General features: G+C 52.3%; 2 protein-coding genes across 2 annotated transcripts; one reads left to right on the top strand and one right to left on the bottom strand.

Annotated features, from left to right (window-relative positions):
* Positions 1-3,354: 3,354 nt before the first annotated feature.
* Positions 3,355-8,359, bottom strand: CABP2 (calcium binding protein 2). The gene is made up of 7 exons (XM_006861059.1): positions 8,074-8,359; positions 6,702-6,835; positions 6,240-6,270; positions 4,818-4,952; positions 4,208-4,317; positions 3,946-4,093; positions 3,355-3,380 (listed from the first exon to the last, which is right to left on the bottom strand). The coding sequence occupies exons 1-7, from the start codon at positions 8,357-8,359 to the stop codon at positions 3,355-3,357; spliced, it is 870 nt and encodes a 289-aa protein (XP_006861121.1).
* Positions 8,360-9,511: 1,152 nt separating this feature from the next.
* LOC102813646 (glutathione S-transferase P 1-like) lies at positions 9,512-15,697 on the top strand. The gene is made up of 7 exons (XM_006861058.1): positions 9,512-9,530; positions 11,038-11,073; positions 11,616-11,722; positions 11,827-11,914; positions 12,828-12,931; positions 13,012-13,119; positions 15,509-15,697. Exons 1-7 carry the CDS (start codon positions 9,512-9,514, stop codon positions 15,695-15,697), a joined length of 651 nt encoding a protein of 216 aa, XP_006861120.1.
* The last annotated feature ends 325 nt before the right edge of the window (positions 15,698-16,022 follow it).

Below are 16,022 nucleotides of genomic sequence, written 5' to 3'. Positions count from 1 at the left end.
CAGAGAAAAAGAGGAAGATCCCCAGAGAGATGGATTGGCCACATGGCAGCATCGATGGACTCAAGCTTGGCAACAGTAGTGAGGTTGACCCAGGATTGGGTAGTGTTTCGTTCTGCTGTGCATAAGGTCGCTATGGGTCGGTACTGACTCGATGGCACCTAACAACAACAGCGAGAATAATCCCGACTAATTATTGTAGATTTACTGCCCTCAAGGGCGATGTGAAGGTTAATGTTATATGTCAACTTGGTTAGGCTAGATTCTCAGTGGTTTAGCAGAGTCTAGGTAAATCATCTTCCATTTTGTATCTAATATTAGCAGCCAATCAGTTGAAAGGGTGTTTCCTTGGGGGTAGGGCTTGCCTGAATTATGTAAATGCAAGTTCTGGCAAAACTCTTTCTATCCTGCACACTTTTCATCACTTGACCTCTGGTTCCTTCAGTTTACCGCTCTATCCAGAGATTTGGGACTTGCCAATCCCTACATGTGTGATAGTCATTTCCTCACAAAGTGTGAGCTATTTCCTTGAAGTAAATTTTCCATATATACATATTTACAACCACCGGTTGTGCCCTACTAGAGAACCCAGACTAAGAGACTAACTCCTCCTTCCTTCCATGTGGGCTGTGCACAGTGATTTTCGTCCAAAGAAGACCGTCTGAAAAGGGAACATGAACAACATGACCCAACCAACACTTCCTCAGCCATGTTAACAAGGTTAACATCAACAGTGGTAATTCACATTGACAACATATGTCTACCTTTCACGAGAAGGGGCTCAGGTAGCATAGTGGATTATGAACTGTGCTGCTAACCGAAAGGTCAGCAGTTTGAATGTACCAGCTGCTCCCTGGGAGAAAGATGAAGCTTTCTGTTCCTGTAAAGATCTGCAGCCTCAGAAACTCTAAACAGCATCACTATGAGTTGGAACTGTCTCGATGGTACACAACGGATACCACCACCTTTGATAAGCTATGGTGAGAAGGAGATCTGATGCCTGGGGTCTTCCTCCCCAAAACACATTACCCTCTATCTAATCACCAGAAAAACAAATGCATTTTGATTTAGGACTATTCGACAGAATCCCTGACAAGCACATCTCAAAACTGTGAAGGTCAGGAAAACCCAGGACAATAAGAACCTGTTGAACCAAGAGGAGCCTACGTAGTTATAATGTAAAGTGGGGCCCTAGGCCAGAAACAGGGAAGCATTAGGGGAAAACAGAGGATCTTTGAATTGCTGTTAAGTGCTGTCAGCCGGTTTTAACTCATAGCGACCCTGTATAGGGTTTCCAAGGAGCAGCTGGTGGGTTTGAACTGCTGAGCTTCCTGTTAGCAGCTGGTTGCTTAACCACTGAAGCACCCAGGCTCCTCAGTTAGGGAAGGGCTCTCAATTCCCCACTCCACCACCTGCTCTTTTCTCCCTGACCCTGCTCCTTGCTGGCACCTCTAGGTCAGGAGAACTTTTGGGCTGGGAAAATATGTGGAGAAGCTGAGGGCACTGCAGATGCCAGCAGACACACGGCAGCTGATCAAGACCATCTTGCCTCCTGACCCCCAACAGAGCCTCTCAGGCTGGGGGCAGGTGGAGGAAGCTGATCCTGAGCTGGGTCTGGTCTACTCCTGGTACATAACCATCACCCCCCACCACACACATCGGTAGCAGAGGGGGGCAGATTTCTTCACAGGCAGAAATGCCATCTGTGCCCGCCATGGAGGGAGGGTGAGCTGTGGTTTCCAGAGAAGCTGCCAGACTGGGGAAAACAAAGCCATCCCTAGGGTCTGCCAGATCCGCAAGAAAAAATCTCCTAATTGAGGTTTAAGGACTAATTGAAAATCTCTCAGGTAGTGGTGCTGAAGCTGCTGTAGCCAGCCGTGGCATCTTGGCATCTAAGCTCTGGGCCGGGCAAACACCATGAGTGGCTGCCTGCCTCTTCCATCCCAGGGCCAGCTAGTTGGCAGGAGCAATAGTGAGGACCAGACATGGATGCTGGAAGTACCCTTCCACTTCTGAAGCACGACATCAGGGCTCTTCCTCCTACCTGTGCAGATTGGACCTGCCTGTCCCTGTCCACCCTGGTTGCCCTGTGGTTTTCGAGTCCCTGGGGTTTGAGTGCAATCCTACCTAAGGGTCATCCAACTCATGTGACTTCATGTGAGTCCCTTCTCCTCCCAGAGACCTCAGGGACCTGGCTTTTGTCTGAGGGTGAAGGGCAATCGTGGCATGGAGTTTCAGGTAAAACAATCTGGCAAGGATATGGTGATGATGTGTGTGCAAGTCACATAGACCATGGGGTCTGGGTTGGCTCAATCCATAAAATGGGGCTAAGAAGACTTGAAGGCAGGAAGCAGACACTAAAGAAAGATCAAGTGTGAGGGGACACGGTGGGCCAGGGGAGCCTCTGACCAGGAGATGGAGCAGATAATCTTGGCTAATTTAAAGGGAACCACAGAGTATCCAGGGAGTACTGACCAGCATTGCCCAGGTCCCAATCTTCCCACCTTACTCAGCTGGTAGCTGGAGGCTCAGGGAAGATGTGACATTGGTCCAAAGCCCTAGGGCCATCAGCTACCTGTATACTCACTCCCTCCCCACCAACCCACTGAACAGCAAGTTCTTGCTTGAAGGCAGTTCCAAGTGGCTGACCCCCAAGACTGCTGCCAGAGTAAATGCGCTAAAGCTCTTTCTCACTCTTTAACATCATATTTGATCTGGTAGGAGCCACTCACTAGCTAAGGGGCGGGAGACATGGAGCCCAGCACACACCTGAATCCTGGGAAAAGCAGGCTGGGCTGTCTCCTTTTGGATTTTTGCTCTGAGCGGAGCCCAGGATCCAAAAGGGAAGAAGGGAAGAAGGTTCCTGCCTGCTCCAGGGGACAATTAGCCCAAGGGGAATCTCTGGGTGGTATAAAGAGCTAAGGTGCTAGACTGCCAAGTTCACCTTGGGAAAAAGGCCTGGGAATCTATTTCTAAAAAAGTCAGCCTATGGAGCACAGTTCTACTCAGACACACATGGGGTGGCCATGAGTCAGCATTGACTTGACAGCAACTAACTGGCTATGGCCCAAGGGGACAAATTCAGGCCTTGGATCTTTTAGGGGTCAAATATTGAGGTCTCCAGGGTAAGCAATTGAGAATTGCAAGCCAGCCATCTTCCCAGGTTTGAAGATGCTTTATTTCAGGGAAACAGAGGGGCTCTGGTGGAGGGGTGGGGTAGGTGAGGTATGTAGAGGTATTGCACACTGGTGGGGTAGGGAGGAAAGGAGGGTCCAAGCTTCAGGTCTTGGGCTTTCAGAAGTGTTCCCATGGACATCAGTTGTGGTCCTCACTGCAACTGCCAGCTTCTATCCAAGCTCAACGAGACATCATCCGTACAAACTCTGCCAGGACAAAACCAAGACTTTGGGTCTACTCTCTGAGCACCACTAGGCCGAGGGGAGGACTTTCCAGGGAGTCCCCTGGGTCTGTTAAGAGAATATGCCTTGGGACCATAAAGGTGGTCTTTAGGTCTTAAGCACACAAAAAACCTTGAACTTGTTTTCCTCTTTGCTTTGACCCTTAGGGAGCTCAGGTGCAACTTCAGGGCCTACATCAAGGCATGCATTTCTATGAACTAATTTTTCTTGATTTCATGTTATCATGTAATCCTTGTTTTCCCTTTATAGGCATGCAGCTGAGAAAAAGACCTAGATTCTGAATCAGGCATCCCAGATTCAAATTTTGGCGCTATCCACTTCCTTTTGTGGTATGACCTTGGTCAAGGACCTAAGCTCTCCTGAGAACTTAGTTTCTTCTTCTGAATATGGAGAGAATGGTTGCTTCCACCTGGGTTCGTGTAATGATTCACTGGGAAAGAAGCCTGCAGTGCTCAGACACGCCTACACACAGGGAGCAGTCCATAAGATCCCTTCCTGGGTGGGTGGCAATCAGGGCAGTCAGCAGTACCTTCAAAGTCGACCAGGCCGTCCCCGTTGAGGTCCATGTCTTGGAGGATCTCGTCCACCTCCCGCTGGCAGAGACGCTCTCCCAGCAGGCCTTTGAGCGCCGCACGAAGCTCGCTCAAGCTGATGCGGCCATCCCTGTTGGTGTCAAACTGCGGAGGCGTAGGGCGTGGCGTTGGCACACAGACCGCGTCATTCATTCATTCATTCATTCATTCATTCAGCAGACACAAGCCCCGCCCTCCCTCCTGCGCTAGCGGCCATACCTCCCAGAAGGCATCCCGGAGCTCCCTGACACCAATCATGTCTGCCGTTTCTGCCAACAGTTTGGGGCCCATCAGCTCCAGGAAGTCCTCAAAGTCCACCTTCCCGCCACCTGGGGATGCACCCATCAGAGAGCGGAGTGTTTACATCCCTCCCTTTCCTGCCTATGGCCCACCCGCCTACTAACTGGGCCCCTGCCTCCCTTTGAGCTCTAAAGTCTTGGTTGCTTGTGTCTCCTATTGGGGAGGAATGGCCCAAGCAAAGGACAGATTTGGCTAAAGATAATAGGAAAGCCATTCTCTTGAAACTTCCTTGGACCTTTCGTTAGGTTTTAGTAAATTTCCTGAAGAGTTTAAACTGAAATTCGAATTCTGATCCCAATAGTCTCTTGCTGTGTGATCTTAGGCAAATCACAGAATCTGTCAATCTCAGTTTCCTCATTTGTGAAATGGGGATAATGGTGCTCACCCATCTTACAGGATGGTGAGATGCTTGGGAGGCAGAGATCTTGCCTGGAGAATGATATTCAGGCACCCTGTGTGCTTGCCTGCCAACTTCCCTGCCCCTGCCCATAGCCTGGCCCTGGGAGGTGGGGTGGGCATAGGCACATACTTATTTGCTGCGAAATCTCAATGAGTTCCATCTCTGTGGGCATATAGCCCAGGGTCCGCATGCAGGCTCCCAGCTCCCGGTAGCCGATGTAGCCATCCTGGTCACGATCAAACTCCTGGAAGGCGATCTGCAGCTCTGCTGGGCAGGGCACGGTTAGTCCTTTCCCATGTCTCCCCAGACCCCCCGGTCTGGGACATCCATCTCCCCTTGGTCCCATCACTTCCTCCTAAGCATCAGTTTCTCTTTGGTGCCTCAGGGCCTTTGCACATGCTGTTCCCTTCCATTTGTTCTTTCAGCAAGTATTTTAGGCACCCTGGTGGTGTAGTGGGTTATGTGTGGGAATCCCACTCAGCAAGAGAAGGATAGGACTTTCTGTGCCAGTAAAGATTTACAGTGTTGGAAATCCTATACAGGGTTGCTATACGCAGACTCGGCAGCACATAACTACTACCACCACCACTTAGTGCCAAGCTCTGCTTTAGGCAATGGGGATTCACCAACAAATAAAGAAAAGAGAAATCAATCTCCCCTCATGGAGTTCAAAGGAGTCCTGGGTTAAACGTTGGGCTGCTAACTACAAAATTGTTGGTTCAAACCCACCACTCACCCTGAGGGAGAGCAATGAGTCTGTCTACTCCTGTAAAGATTTACAGCCTCGGGAACGCTAAGGAACAGTTCTACTCTGTCCTCTCGGGTCACTATGAGTCGGAATAGACTTGATGGCAGTGGATTTATGTGGACCTCACATTCTGGAACATTCTCCCCTCCTCTTTGGTCCTATTCTGGGAATCTGTCCCTCTGAACCTGCTCCTCTCCAGCCTCTTTCTAAGGGCTCTGGTAGCGTAATGGTTACAAATCTGGCTGCTAACCTCAAGGTCGGCAGTTCAAAACTACCAGCTGTTCCGCGGGAGAAAGATGAGGCTTTCTGCTCCTATAAAGATTCACAGCCTCGGAAACCCTGTGCAGGGTCACTATGAGTTGGAACCGACTCCACGGTACTTAACAACAGCTCCTCTCTTGCTTTTCTTCAGCACACTCGCACCATTGGTCATTGTTTTCTGTATTTGTAAGTTGCATGTCTCGAGGACTAGTTATATTTGTCCATTAGCTGTTTTCCGGGGCTTGCCACTGGGCAGGCACATGGTGGGTGCCCAAGGAATGTTAGCTGAATGAACAAATATCAAAGGGCCCCAGGACCCGCACCAGAATGAGACCAAGGAGCTGGCAGGTAGGGGACTCTGTCAGCCCCTACCTTTTTTATCTTGTCCCCACCTTCCATCACAGGTCTTTGTAGCCTCTATCTTGCCTCCAGTTCCACCCAGAGACTGCTAAGGCCCTCTGTCCCTCACCTCAATGCTCCCTGCAGCCCTGTGCCCTCCTCCCATCCTATGCCCAGCCCTCCCGGGAACTCAGACCTTTTACCTTCAATCTCCTCTGGTCGCAGCTCCCGGTCCTGAGAGGGCATAGAGGGGTTAGGCATTCTCGGAACCACCCAGACACATGCACCCCTTCCTTCTGGCTTCTTGGGGCTCCCCATTCAGCCTCACATACATGCACACACAAGGCCTGTGTGTGTCTAACACTGCTCAGACCCAGCTCCCACCTGGCCTGGTGTCCCATCCTCTCCTTGGGGCTGCCCCTGTACCCCGTCACTCTAGGTGTTCCCCATTCCCTGATTGGCTCTTTCTGACACGTCGCTCTAGACCTCTCTATTCTAGTACCTTCTCCTCATATTTGACCTCATTTCCATTTGGGGCCTGTCTTTCCCCCAGCCCTGGAGATGTGAGTCTTGCTGTGAAGTTTCCGCTCGGGTCTCTAGCCTTGCTCAAGGAGAGGAGGCAGCGTGAGGGTTGCAGGATGGGCAGCCGCTGCGGCCTTACGTACAAGCTGGGTGGTAGCAATGCTGGGCCTAAGGAAGATGCAGGCAGGCCCCAGCCGACTGCTCAGCACCGAGTAGCCCTGGACCCCTGGCCCAGGGCCCCTCTGGTCTTTGGGGCTGGGGCTGCAGTGGGAGGCCCCTAGGGGAGAGCAGGGCCGCTGTCTTAGGTCCTGCCACAGAATCAGTCATGAACTCTGAGGTCCTCCACCCCAGTGTTCCTGCCCAGTGATGGTGGGGATACAGGTCATAAGGGGCCTTCACTTCCTGGCTGTTCAATTAGGCAAAGTACTGGACCACAGACATTCAGCAACAGAAAGACAACAAGGTCAGGCACTGTGTTCCCCTGGCCAAGACTGACTAGCAAAATACAAGGGCTCTCAGGAGGGCTGCGTGGCTGAATGGGCAGCTGGAAACCTGGTAAGCCGGGGTCAGGTCAGGGAGGGCTTCTGGTAGCCCCTCCTTCCCGTCTGTCCACCCACTTTCCCTGTCCTGGTTCAGCCAGCCTCCCTGCCCTGGCCTCTCCCCTAAGTCCCTGGCACCTGGGTCTTTTGGCACAGTTTCCCATGGGCCCCTGCACCATGCCAGGCTAGGAGTCCTAAGGTGGCCTGGGCAGCTCCCTTGGGCCCCAGCCCTTCCCTCTGAGAACCTGGAGGTCTGTAAGGGTTTTGTGGGGAAGACTTGGGGTGGGTGGGCAGGAGGCAGCCCTGGGCAAGGGGGTTTGGGCCCTAATTTGGGATAATCTCTGAACATCTTTGCTGGCAAGGGGAACCTCTTGGAGCCCGAGGCCACCAGGAAGACACAGGTTCCCTTCGCTTGCTCCTGGGGGTTTTCCAGATACCTCTCTTCAGCATCCATCTACCTTGGACCCTAGCCCCCTCCTAATTTCTCTATATCAGGAGAGTTTTTCATCTTCAGAAGCAGGGCCAGGGACCTGGGAGCCTGGTGTGCTGGGGAGGGCTGGGGTCTCCCTCCCCTGGAAGTGGCAGGCTATACTGGGTGATATCAACACAGCAGAACCTCCTCCCATTGCCTCGGCCTCTCTGCCAGCACGCTGGCTCTGCCCCAGGCTCCCCACCTCACAGGGCTTCCCAGCTTTTGGCAGTCCTACATGAAGGAGCCTGGTGGCGTAGTGGGTTAAGCATTGTGTTGCTAACCAAAAGGTCAGTGGTTCAAACCCACCAACTGCTCTGATGAGACAGTCTGCTTTTGTAAAAATTTACAGCCTTGGAAGACCTATGACTTTAATCCTGCCTTACTAGCAGACCTCCCCCTCCAACACCATGCGTCCTTGGTGGGGAGCTGGAGGGAGCTGACTTTGGTGTCGCCTATGGGAGGCAGAAGGGCTCGATGATGTGGACCTCATTTCTGCAGACTTACCAACTGACCTCTCCTTCAACACGCATCTGGGGATCCCCCTCTGTGACGGCTCCCAGTGAGGGTGTGGGGTCTGCATTTTCAGAGCCCCACTGTTGAGGACGGTCCACCCAGCCCTCTTTACCTGTCCATAAGCCGCCTGTACTTGCATCTCAAGCTCTCGGAGAAGTGCATGTCGCCTGCTGACCTCTGGGCTGTCCAGGGTGCGGCTGGGCCCTGGGGTACCCTCCAAGGGGCTGGTGCCCCCCACGGGAAGGCTGCTGTTGGCTGGGCCTTGTGGCAGGGCCATGGGGAGCAAGACTTGGCACCTCCTGTTAGTGGGGGGGTGTAGCCCAGGTCTGATCTCCTGGATCCTGTGGGAGGGTGGTTTAGGGGGCAGCTAAGGGTATATTCCTGAGACCCCCTGCTGCTCTCCTTCCTGTTTCCCCTCCAAGAACCCATGAGACCCATAGATCCATCCCGCCAAAGTCCCAAATCCTTTCTGGTGCCCACTGTCCCATGCACAGCCCTTCCAACCCTGGGCGCTTGCTCCTCCCTCCAGACCCAGACTCCTCCTGAGGGGACACTGATAAGGCTTGTTAGACTCCTGGCCCCTTGCTCGCCTGTGCAGCCTTGCTGCTTCCCAAGCCCTGCCATCTCCACCTCACTGGCTTTGCCCGCACCCTTCCCTGCTCTTGGTTTCTGCCTTGCACTTTGCCCCCCCACCATACCCTCTCTGCTCCATGGAGGCCTTTGTGCCTGTCTTATGCAGTGGCTTCATACATCTTGTGGTTCCCTCTCCACAGCCTCTGTTCCTGCTGCCGCTGTCTGTGTTCCATTCAATAGTGTCTTTGTGGGTCTCTGACCCACTTGGACCCTCTCTCTGTTGCCCTGAGACTTTTTCTCACGGCTGTCTGTCCATCCTTGTTTCTCCTATTCACCGCCCCCACCCCCACACACACACATCCATGTGCTTCTAAACCCTCCTCCTTGCCCCCTTAGAGCCCCAGGGCCTCCCACCTTCCACTTCCTACTAGCACCCACTCTGGGACCCTGCTGACTTCTAGTCTCCGGCTTCTCCAGCCCACTCACCGTGTCGGCCACCTGCTCCTCACCTGCCAGAATGAGGTCAGCTGTCCTGCTCCGGCCCCGCTCCAGGCCCCTCATGATTTATTCACCTGCCCCCCTGCACCGGCCTTTGTCCCAGGGAACCAGATCCCATCAGATGCCTGCCATCTGAGCTAGTGGCCGACCATTCATGTATTTCTTCTGTAGACAGCTCTGACCTGAGGAAAGGACCCATTCACAGGACATCTAAGTGGGAACAGGCCCCCAAGCAGCTCCCAAGACTGGTGGAGCTTCATGAAGGCTTCCTGGAAGAAGAGGGGCAAGGTGCTAGGCATTGTTGACTGGGACACAGCTAGCTCTGAGGGAGTGAGGGGCAGCCCTGGCAGGAGTCAGCATGTACTGGAGTGTCCCCGGTACTGGAATCTGCTGGGCACGTGGGGTAGAAAGCCTCAGGAAAGAGGAGTTGTCATTACTTTGTTCACTCTGGAAATAATTCCGGCTCATAGAGACTCATGGAACAGACTAGATCGGCCCTAAACAAGGTTACAATATTTTCAAGACAGCTCCACATGCTTTTCTCCCTCCTTTCTCCCCCCACCCACCCCCAGCCACTGGGTAGGTACAAACTAGCCACCTTTCAGTTAGCAGTCGAATGCTTGATTGTTGTGCCATCAGGATTTCTTGGAGAAGGGACGTTGCCGTTGTTAGGTGCCATCGAGTTGGTTCTAACTTGCAGAGACCCTCGGCACCACAAAACGAAACGCATCCTAGCCCTGCGCCATCCTCACAATTGTTGTATTATTGAGTGGATCTAAATGGGGGCCTTCCTCTTTTTCACTGACTCTCCACTTTTCTAAGCACGATTTCCTTCTCCAGGGACTGGTCCCGCCTGATAGTATGTCCAATGTTTGAGGGAGAAAGTGTCAACCTCCTGGCCTCTAAGGAACATTCCAGCTGTACTTCTTCCAACCCAGATTTCCTTGCTCTTCAGGCAGCCCATGGTGTTTCCTGTACTCTTCACCTGCACTGTAATTCAAATACATCAGTTCTCCTCTGGTCTTCCTTATCCACTGTCTAACTTGCACACACATTGTGCAAGTGATTGAAAACACCATGGTCAGGCTCACCTTACTCCTCAAAGTCATATCTTTATTCTTTAGCAGTCCAGCACATTAACCCACCGGGCCACTATAGTATTTCTATAACACATGTAAAGTCTCCAATGTAGTCCCGGTCATTTAGGATTTGCTATAGGAAGACCCTCAAGGAGATGGATTGGCCAGGTGGCATCCTTGATGGACTGAAGCGTGGCAACAGTAGTGAGGTTGGCCCAGGATCAGACATTGTTTCATTCTGCTGTGCATAGGGTCGCTATGAGTCGGTGCCGACTTGATGGCATCTAACAACAACAACATTATCATCACTGAGAGATGGTTTGTAAAGGAATATGCCTGTTTATTGAAATGACTTTCATTCATTTAATGAGCATTTGTTGAGCACCAACTGTATATATGCTGGTGCCGGGGACCCAGCTTTGAGCAAGTGCCTGGTTCTGACTATGTGTGTAAGGGGGTGGAGTGGATGATGTTAAGTGCGGGTGTTTCTTGCAAAATCCACTGCCTGAAGCCTGGTTCCACCCTTGTACTCTGTCCCCACTACACCCAGAGTCTCTGGCTTAGCCCAGGACCTGCCACATTCCTGGGGTGGGCGGATGAGTTGGGGTGGAGTAGTAACTATAAGGGCCTGGCTCTGCCTCACTTCCTGCTGCACTTCACTTCACCGACTGACCGCCAGTGAGTACCGTGGGACTCAGTGTGTGTGTGTCGGGGGGTGGTGGTGGTTGTGGTGCAGGCTGAGTCCCAGAGTTGCCCCTGGGTCCTGCCTGGGCTGGGACTTCATAGGTCTCTGTGTCTCTTCTAGTGCCTCCATACACCATTGTCTACTTCCCAACTCGAGGTGAGCCTTAGCCCTTTAGGAGGAAGAGGGAGATGGCAGGGTTCCCCCCACCCCAGCCCCCCAGCTCAGGGTCACTCAGGCCCAGAGCCAGGACTGGACTTGGGACTGTAGCCTTCAGGGCCACAGAACTCTCAACCCTATCTATCCTTCTGGCTCTGCCCCTTCCCCATCTCAAAGGCACTGTGGGGTGAAGGTGTGTGTGTGGGACTCCACACTTTCTCTGTCTCCTTCCCAGGATACCTCAAGGCTATCTCTCTCCTCTTGATCCTGGCTCCTCTCTGGGGAGATGCAAAGCTGGGGTTTCTCCCCCTCCCTACTCCTCTGTGTCTTTCCCCTCACCAGGATGGCTGGGGTTGGGTGACTGCAGCCCAGGGAGACTCCAGGCCCCTTTATCCCTCCCTCTGGATCCGAGCCCACCGAGCCTCCTTCCCCAGGCCCTGTCCAGAGGCTCCCAAAGGCTGGAGTGTCCAACCCCATCCCAGGCATGCCCCCTCCCTGTGTGCTGTGAGATGGTGCCCCACCCCACACCCCTTGTGCTCCAGGGCGCTGCGAGGCCATGCGCATGTTGCTGGCTGACCAGGGCCAGAGCTGGAAGGAGGAGGTGGTGACCAAGGAGACCTGGATGCAGGGCCAGCTCAAGGCCTCCTGTGTAAGTGTCCGAGGGGGACAGGGATGGGCCCAGGGGGAGAGGGGCTGCCACTGGGAAAGGGTAGCTGAGCTCCATGCCTCTTACCAAGCCATTGTCCCCCCCAGCTGTATGGGCAGCTCCCCAAGTTCCAGGATGGAGACCTCACTCTGTACCAGTCCAATGCCATCCTGCGGCATCTGGGCCGCTCCTTCGGTGAGTCTCTTGGGCAGCGCAGGCCAGTGTCCTGGGCCGGACAAGCACTGCAGGCTGGAGGGCAGGCAGGTAGTCCAGGGAAAAGGTAGGTGGGAGCTACCGGAGGTTCAGAGGCGGCTGTCCATCCTGAGCAAGAGCTTCGTGGCTCAGGGGCAGCCCCCCACCAGATGGGTTCCCTGTTCCCATTTCCCAGATGGCAGATTAGATGAGGTCACATAAGTGTGCTGTTGGACTATGCTACCAAGTAGACCTCTCTTCTTGTCCCTCCCGCTCTGGTCCCATCACGGCTGGAAAGCCCACAGTCCCTCAGGGAGCTGGCCTGTAGACAGGTTTCAATGGCTGGCTCCTCTTTGGCCAGTGTGAGGGGCCTGAGAGCCCCGAGTCCTAGGAGGAGCAGAGGAAAGCACTTGTCCTCATATCCGCAGGATTCTGGGTGAGAGACCAGGCCGAGACCTTAGCCTCGACCTGCTGCTTCCTCTCCCACACCACCCCCAAACTCCTTCCTGCCCTCCTCCCTCTCTATGGACTTACCAGTGTACCCATCCAAGTCTATCCAGGCCCCCACAGCTGCTCCTGGGTCTGGAAGGCACCTCCCAGAAGCTTGGCCCACCCTCAGGAAGAGAGACCCAGGGGACTGGGCTTGGGCAATTTGGCAGGTGCTTCTGCAATGCAGGGATCCAATGGTGGAGTTGGGTGAGGTGTAGTGGCATGTCCCCTTAGCCCTGTAGCCCCTTATCCTCTATATAACTGGAGCAGCAGTAGGCTGGAGTGGGCTTTTTAAGGCCAGAGTCCAGGGAGGGTCTAGTACCCAGGCCCGAGGCAGGGCTGCTGAGGCCTGGGGACTTGCGGGGGGAGAGGGCGTGTAGGGGAACTGACCAGCAAAACCTGAGCTCATTACCTGGCTGCCGATCAGGGCTGTACGGCAAAGACACCCTAGCGGCAGCAATGGTGGACATGGTCAATGACGGTGTGGAGGACCTGCGCCGGCGCTGTAGCCACCTCATCCACCACAACTGTGTGAGCAGTGGTGGGGTTCACAGGGTGGTGGGATGGCCCGGCCAGTCACGCTGCACCACAGCCTGCCTTGCTGTCTGCAGGAGGAGAGCAAGGCCCAGTACATTCAGGAGCTGCCTGATCACCTGAAGCCCTTTGAGACCCTGCTGGCCCAGAACCATGGGGGCCAGACCTTCATCGTGGGCGATCAGGTGAGCGCTGAGCCAGCCTCCCATCCCATTTCAGGCCCTTCTCTTTGTTTGTTTTTTAAATTTTAGTTTTAAAATTAAAAAAAATTTTTAACACTTAGTTTGTTGTTGAGCATACATACAACAAAACACAAACAATCCAACAGTGTCTAAACGGCATGATTTCAACCTTCAAGTTGGACAACCATTTTACCTTCTTTTCTGAGTTGCTCCTTCTGCCGTGGATATAAACTCACTGCCCCTTAGGCTTCCCATCTCATCCTTCAAATTGTTGTTGTCGTCGTCAGTTTGATGCCATCAAGTCGATCGCGACCCATAGCGACCCTAGAGAATGAAGTAGAACTGTCCCATAGGGTTTCTGAGGCTGGGAGTCTTTACAGAAGCAGACTGCCACATCTTTAGTCTGCAGAGCTAGCCGGCTTGAAGGGCCAATCTTTCAGTTAGCAGCTGAGCAATTTAATCGGTGCACTACCAGCACCCCTCTTTGACGCCATATAGATCTGAAAAGAGCATAATGCTCAAGTAGGTCCATTTATCAGAAGGACAAACTGAACCCACAGTAGGGTCATGCCCTGTTCAGTGGAACCAGTGTTGTCACAAGAAGGTGTGGACTGTCATGGGGGGTGTTTTGGAAATCTCGTGCTGCGATAAGGAAAATACCCTGAGGGAGTGGCTTTGACAAACGCATTTATTCTCTCATGTTATTATTGGGGGCTAGCAGTCCAAAATCAGAGTGCCAGCTCTGGAGAAGACTTTCTCGCTTTGTTGGCTGTGTCTCTTTTTAGCATCTGTAGGCCCAGCATCCCTTGGAGATCTCCATGTGTCTCAGCATCAGTCTTCTCCCGGATCTAGGAACTTCACAGTGCGGGGCCCCCGAGTCCAAAAGATGCATTCTGCTCCTGGTTCTTCTTTCTTGGTGGTAATAGGTCCCCCTTTCTCTGCTCACTTGTCTCTCTTTTTATCTTTGTAATGTAAAAGATATTGCAGGCCACACCCATGGGAAACTCCCTTGTATCTATCTTATCAGGGTTGAGATGGGATTGAGGGCTTGGCAACCTACTCTTGGAGTCTTGGTGTGGATCGGCCCTGGACTGCTAACCACAAGGTTGGCAGTTCAAGCCCACTCCTCAGAAACCCTATACAGGGTCACTGTGAGTTGGAACCAACTTGTCGGCCCTTAACAACAGCCCACACTTAATCTTCTTATTGATTTATCACATCAGATGATATCATGAAGAATCATCCCATAACTTCCATACAACATCATTACGTAACTGCCTAACCACTGAGATTCATGATTCAGCCAAGTTGACACATGTTGTGAGGGGGACACAATTTGGTCTATGACAGGATGGTGGTGGTTGTGTGCTGTTGGGTTGGATCCATAGCGACCCTGTAGAATGTTTCCAAGGCTGTAAATCTTTACAGGAGCAGGAAGCCTCATCTTTCTACCTAGGAGCAGCTAGTGGATTTGAACCGCTGACCTTGTGGTTAGCAGTCCAAGACATAACCCAATACACCACTAGAATTCCTTCTGTGACATGGTATTGACACCAAAATGACTGCGTATCAATTGTTTGCGTGTTTCAGCAGAAATTTATTGTGTTTTATAAAAATAGCACTGTAGCTCAGTTATAATAACAAAAACATTTTAATAAGCCCAGCTTACATGTATCTCTATACCTACAAAGCTAAAATTCTGTGCTAATTTGCTTTTTGAACCTTCTAACGGAGTCCCGGTATGGTGCTGTGGGTTAAGGTGCTGGACTGCAAGGTCAGTTTGAACTGCAAGCTCAGTGGTTCAAGCTTACCAGCTGCTCCTCAGAAACCCTATAGAGGGTCTCTATGAGTTGGAACCGACTTGATGGCACTTAACAACAACAACAATGTGTTCCAGCCAGAGCTGGCATTATTACCCAGTTACAAAGACACTTGAATTGCTTGAGCCATGTTTTTTATAGTCAAAATGTTGTCAAATTTTCTGGTGCTTTAGCGACACTATTTGAATGATTACTATGTGTAAACCTGTAATGATAACTTTTTTGAGAACGAGGTAGTCATTAAAGGAAAAGAAGAAAAATTAAAATGGGCTACTTCTTAGTTACTGATACTATTGTAGCTAGTCATGTTGTTAATTCAGTGTAGACAATTTTACAGAACGATGTTGTTTGCATTCATATAATCTAAGAAATGTTACATTCAAACAATTAACAGCATGGATCACATATTAACCATGATTATAATTGATAGTAACCATTACCAAGAATTCTGTTTGGTCTGGGAGGGGAGGAGGTACACGGAATTGGGGGGGGGGAGGTCCTAGTTACACCATTGAGTGAGCAGCCCCCACTCTTTCCCACCCACTGAAGCCCCGTCCACCTCTGCCCCACAGATCTCCTTTGCTGACTACAATCTGCTGGACTTCCTCATGGCACACCAGGTCCTGGTCCCTGGCTGCCTGGACACCCTGCCCCTGCTCTCGGCCTACGTAGCTCGGCTCAGTGCCCGGCCCAAGCTCAAGGCCTTCCTGGCCTCCCCTGAGCACGTGAATCGACCTATCTTCGGAGGCCAGAAGATATGAGACCCTCTTAGCCTCCAGTTGGGGAGGGGCTGCCCCCTAAGAACCAATAAATGGTGAGAGGAAAGCCATGCTGTGGTCACTAAGGGGCCGATCTGCACGGCAGGAATGACCAGTCACAGGCAGCAGTCAGAGGGGGTCAGAGACTCTTTGTTGGGGGTGGAGTGGGCCAGGGCACGGGGTGTCTACTGGGGGATCCTTCTTATCAGGACTAAGGAAGTAGTGTTGATTTCCAGGGCAGAAGGGAGCTATTGCAAGCTGTTGAGCAGGACTGTTGTTAAGTGCCATCGCGTCAATTCTGACTCATAGCTACCCTGTGTGGAGTTTC

The sequence above is a fragment of the Chrysochloris asiatica genome, unplaced genomic scaffold, assembly GCF_000296735.1.
Source record: "Chrysochloris asiatica unplaced genomic scaffold, ChrAsi1.0 scaffold00040, whole genome shotgun sequence".
In the NCBI taxonomy this organism is placed as follows: domain Eukaryota; kingdom Metazoa; phylum Chordata; class Mammalia; order Afrosoricida; family Chrysochloridae; genus Chrysochloris; species Chrysochloris asiatica.
Note: the sequence above shows the minus strand (reverse complement) of the source record. Positions and strands in the feature narration are given on the sequence as shown.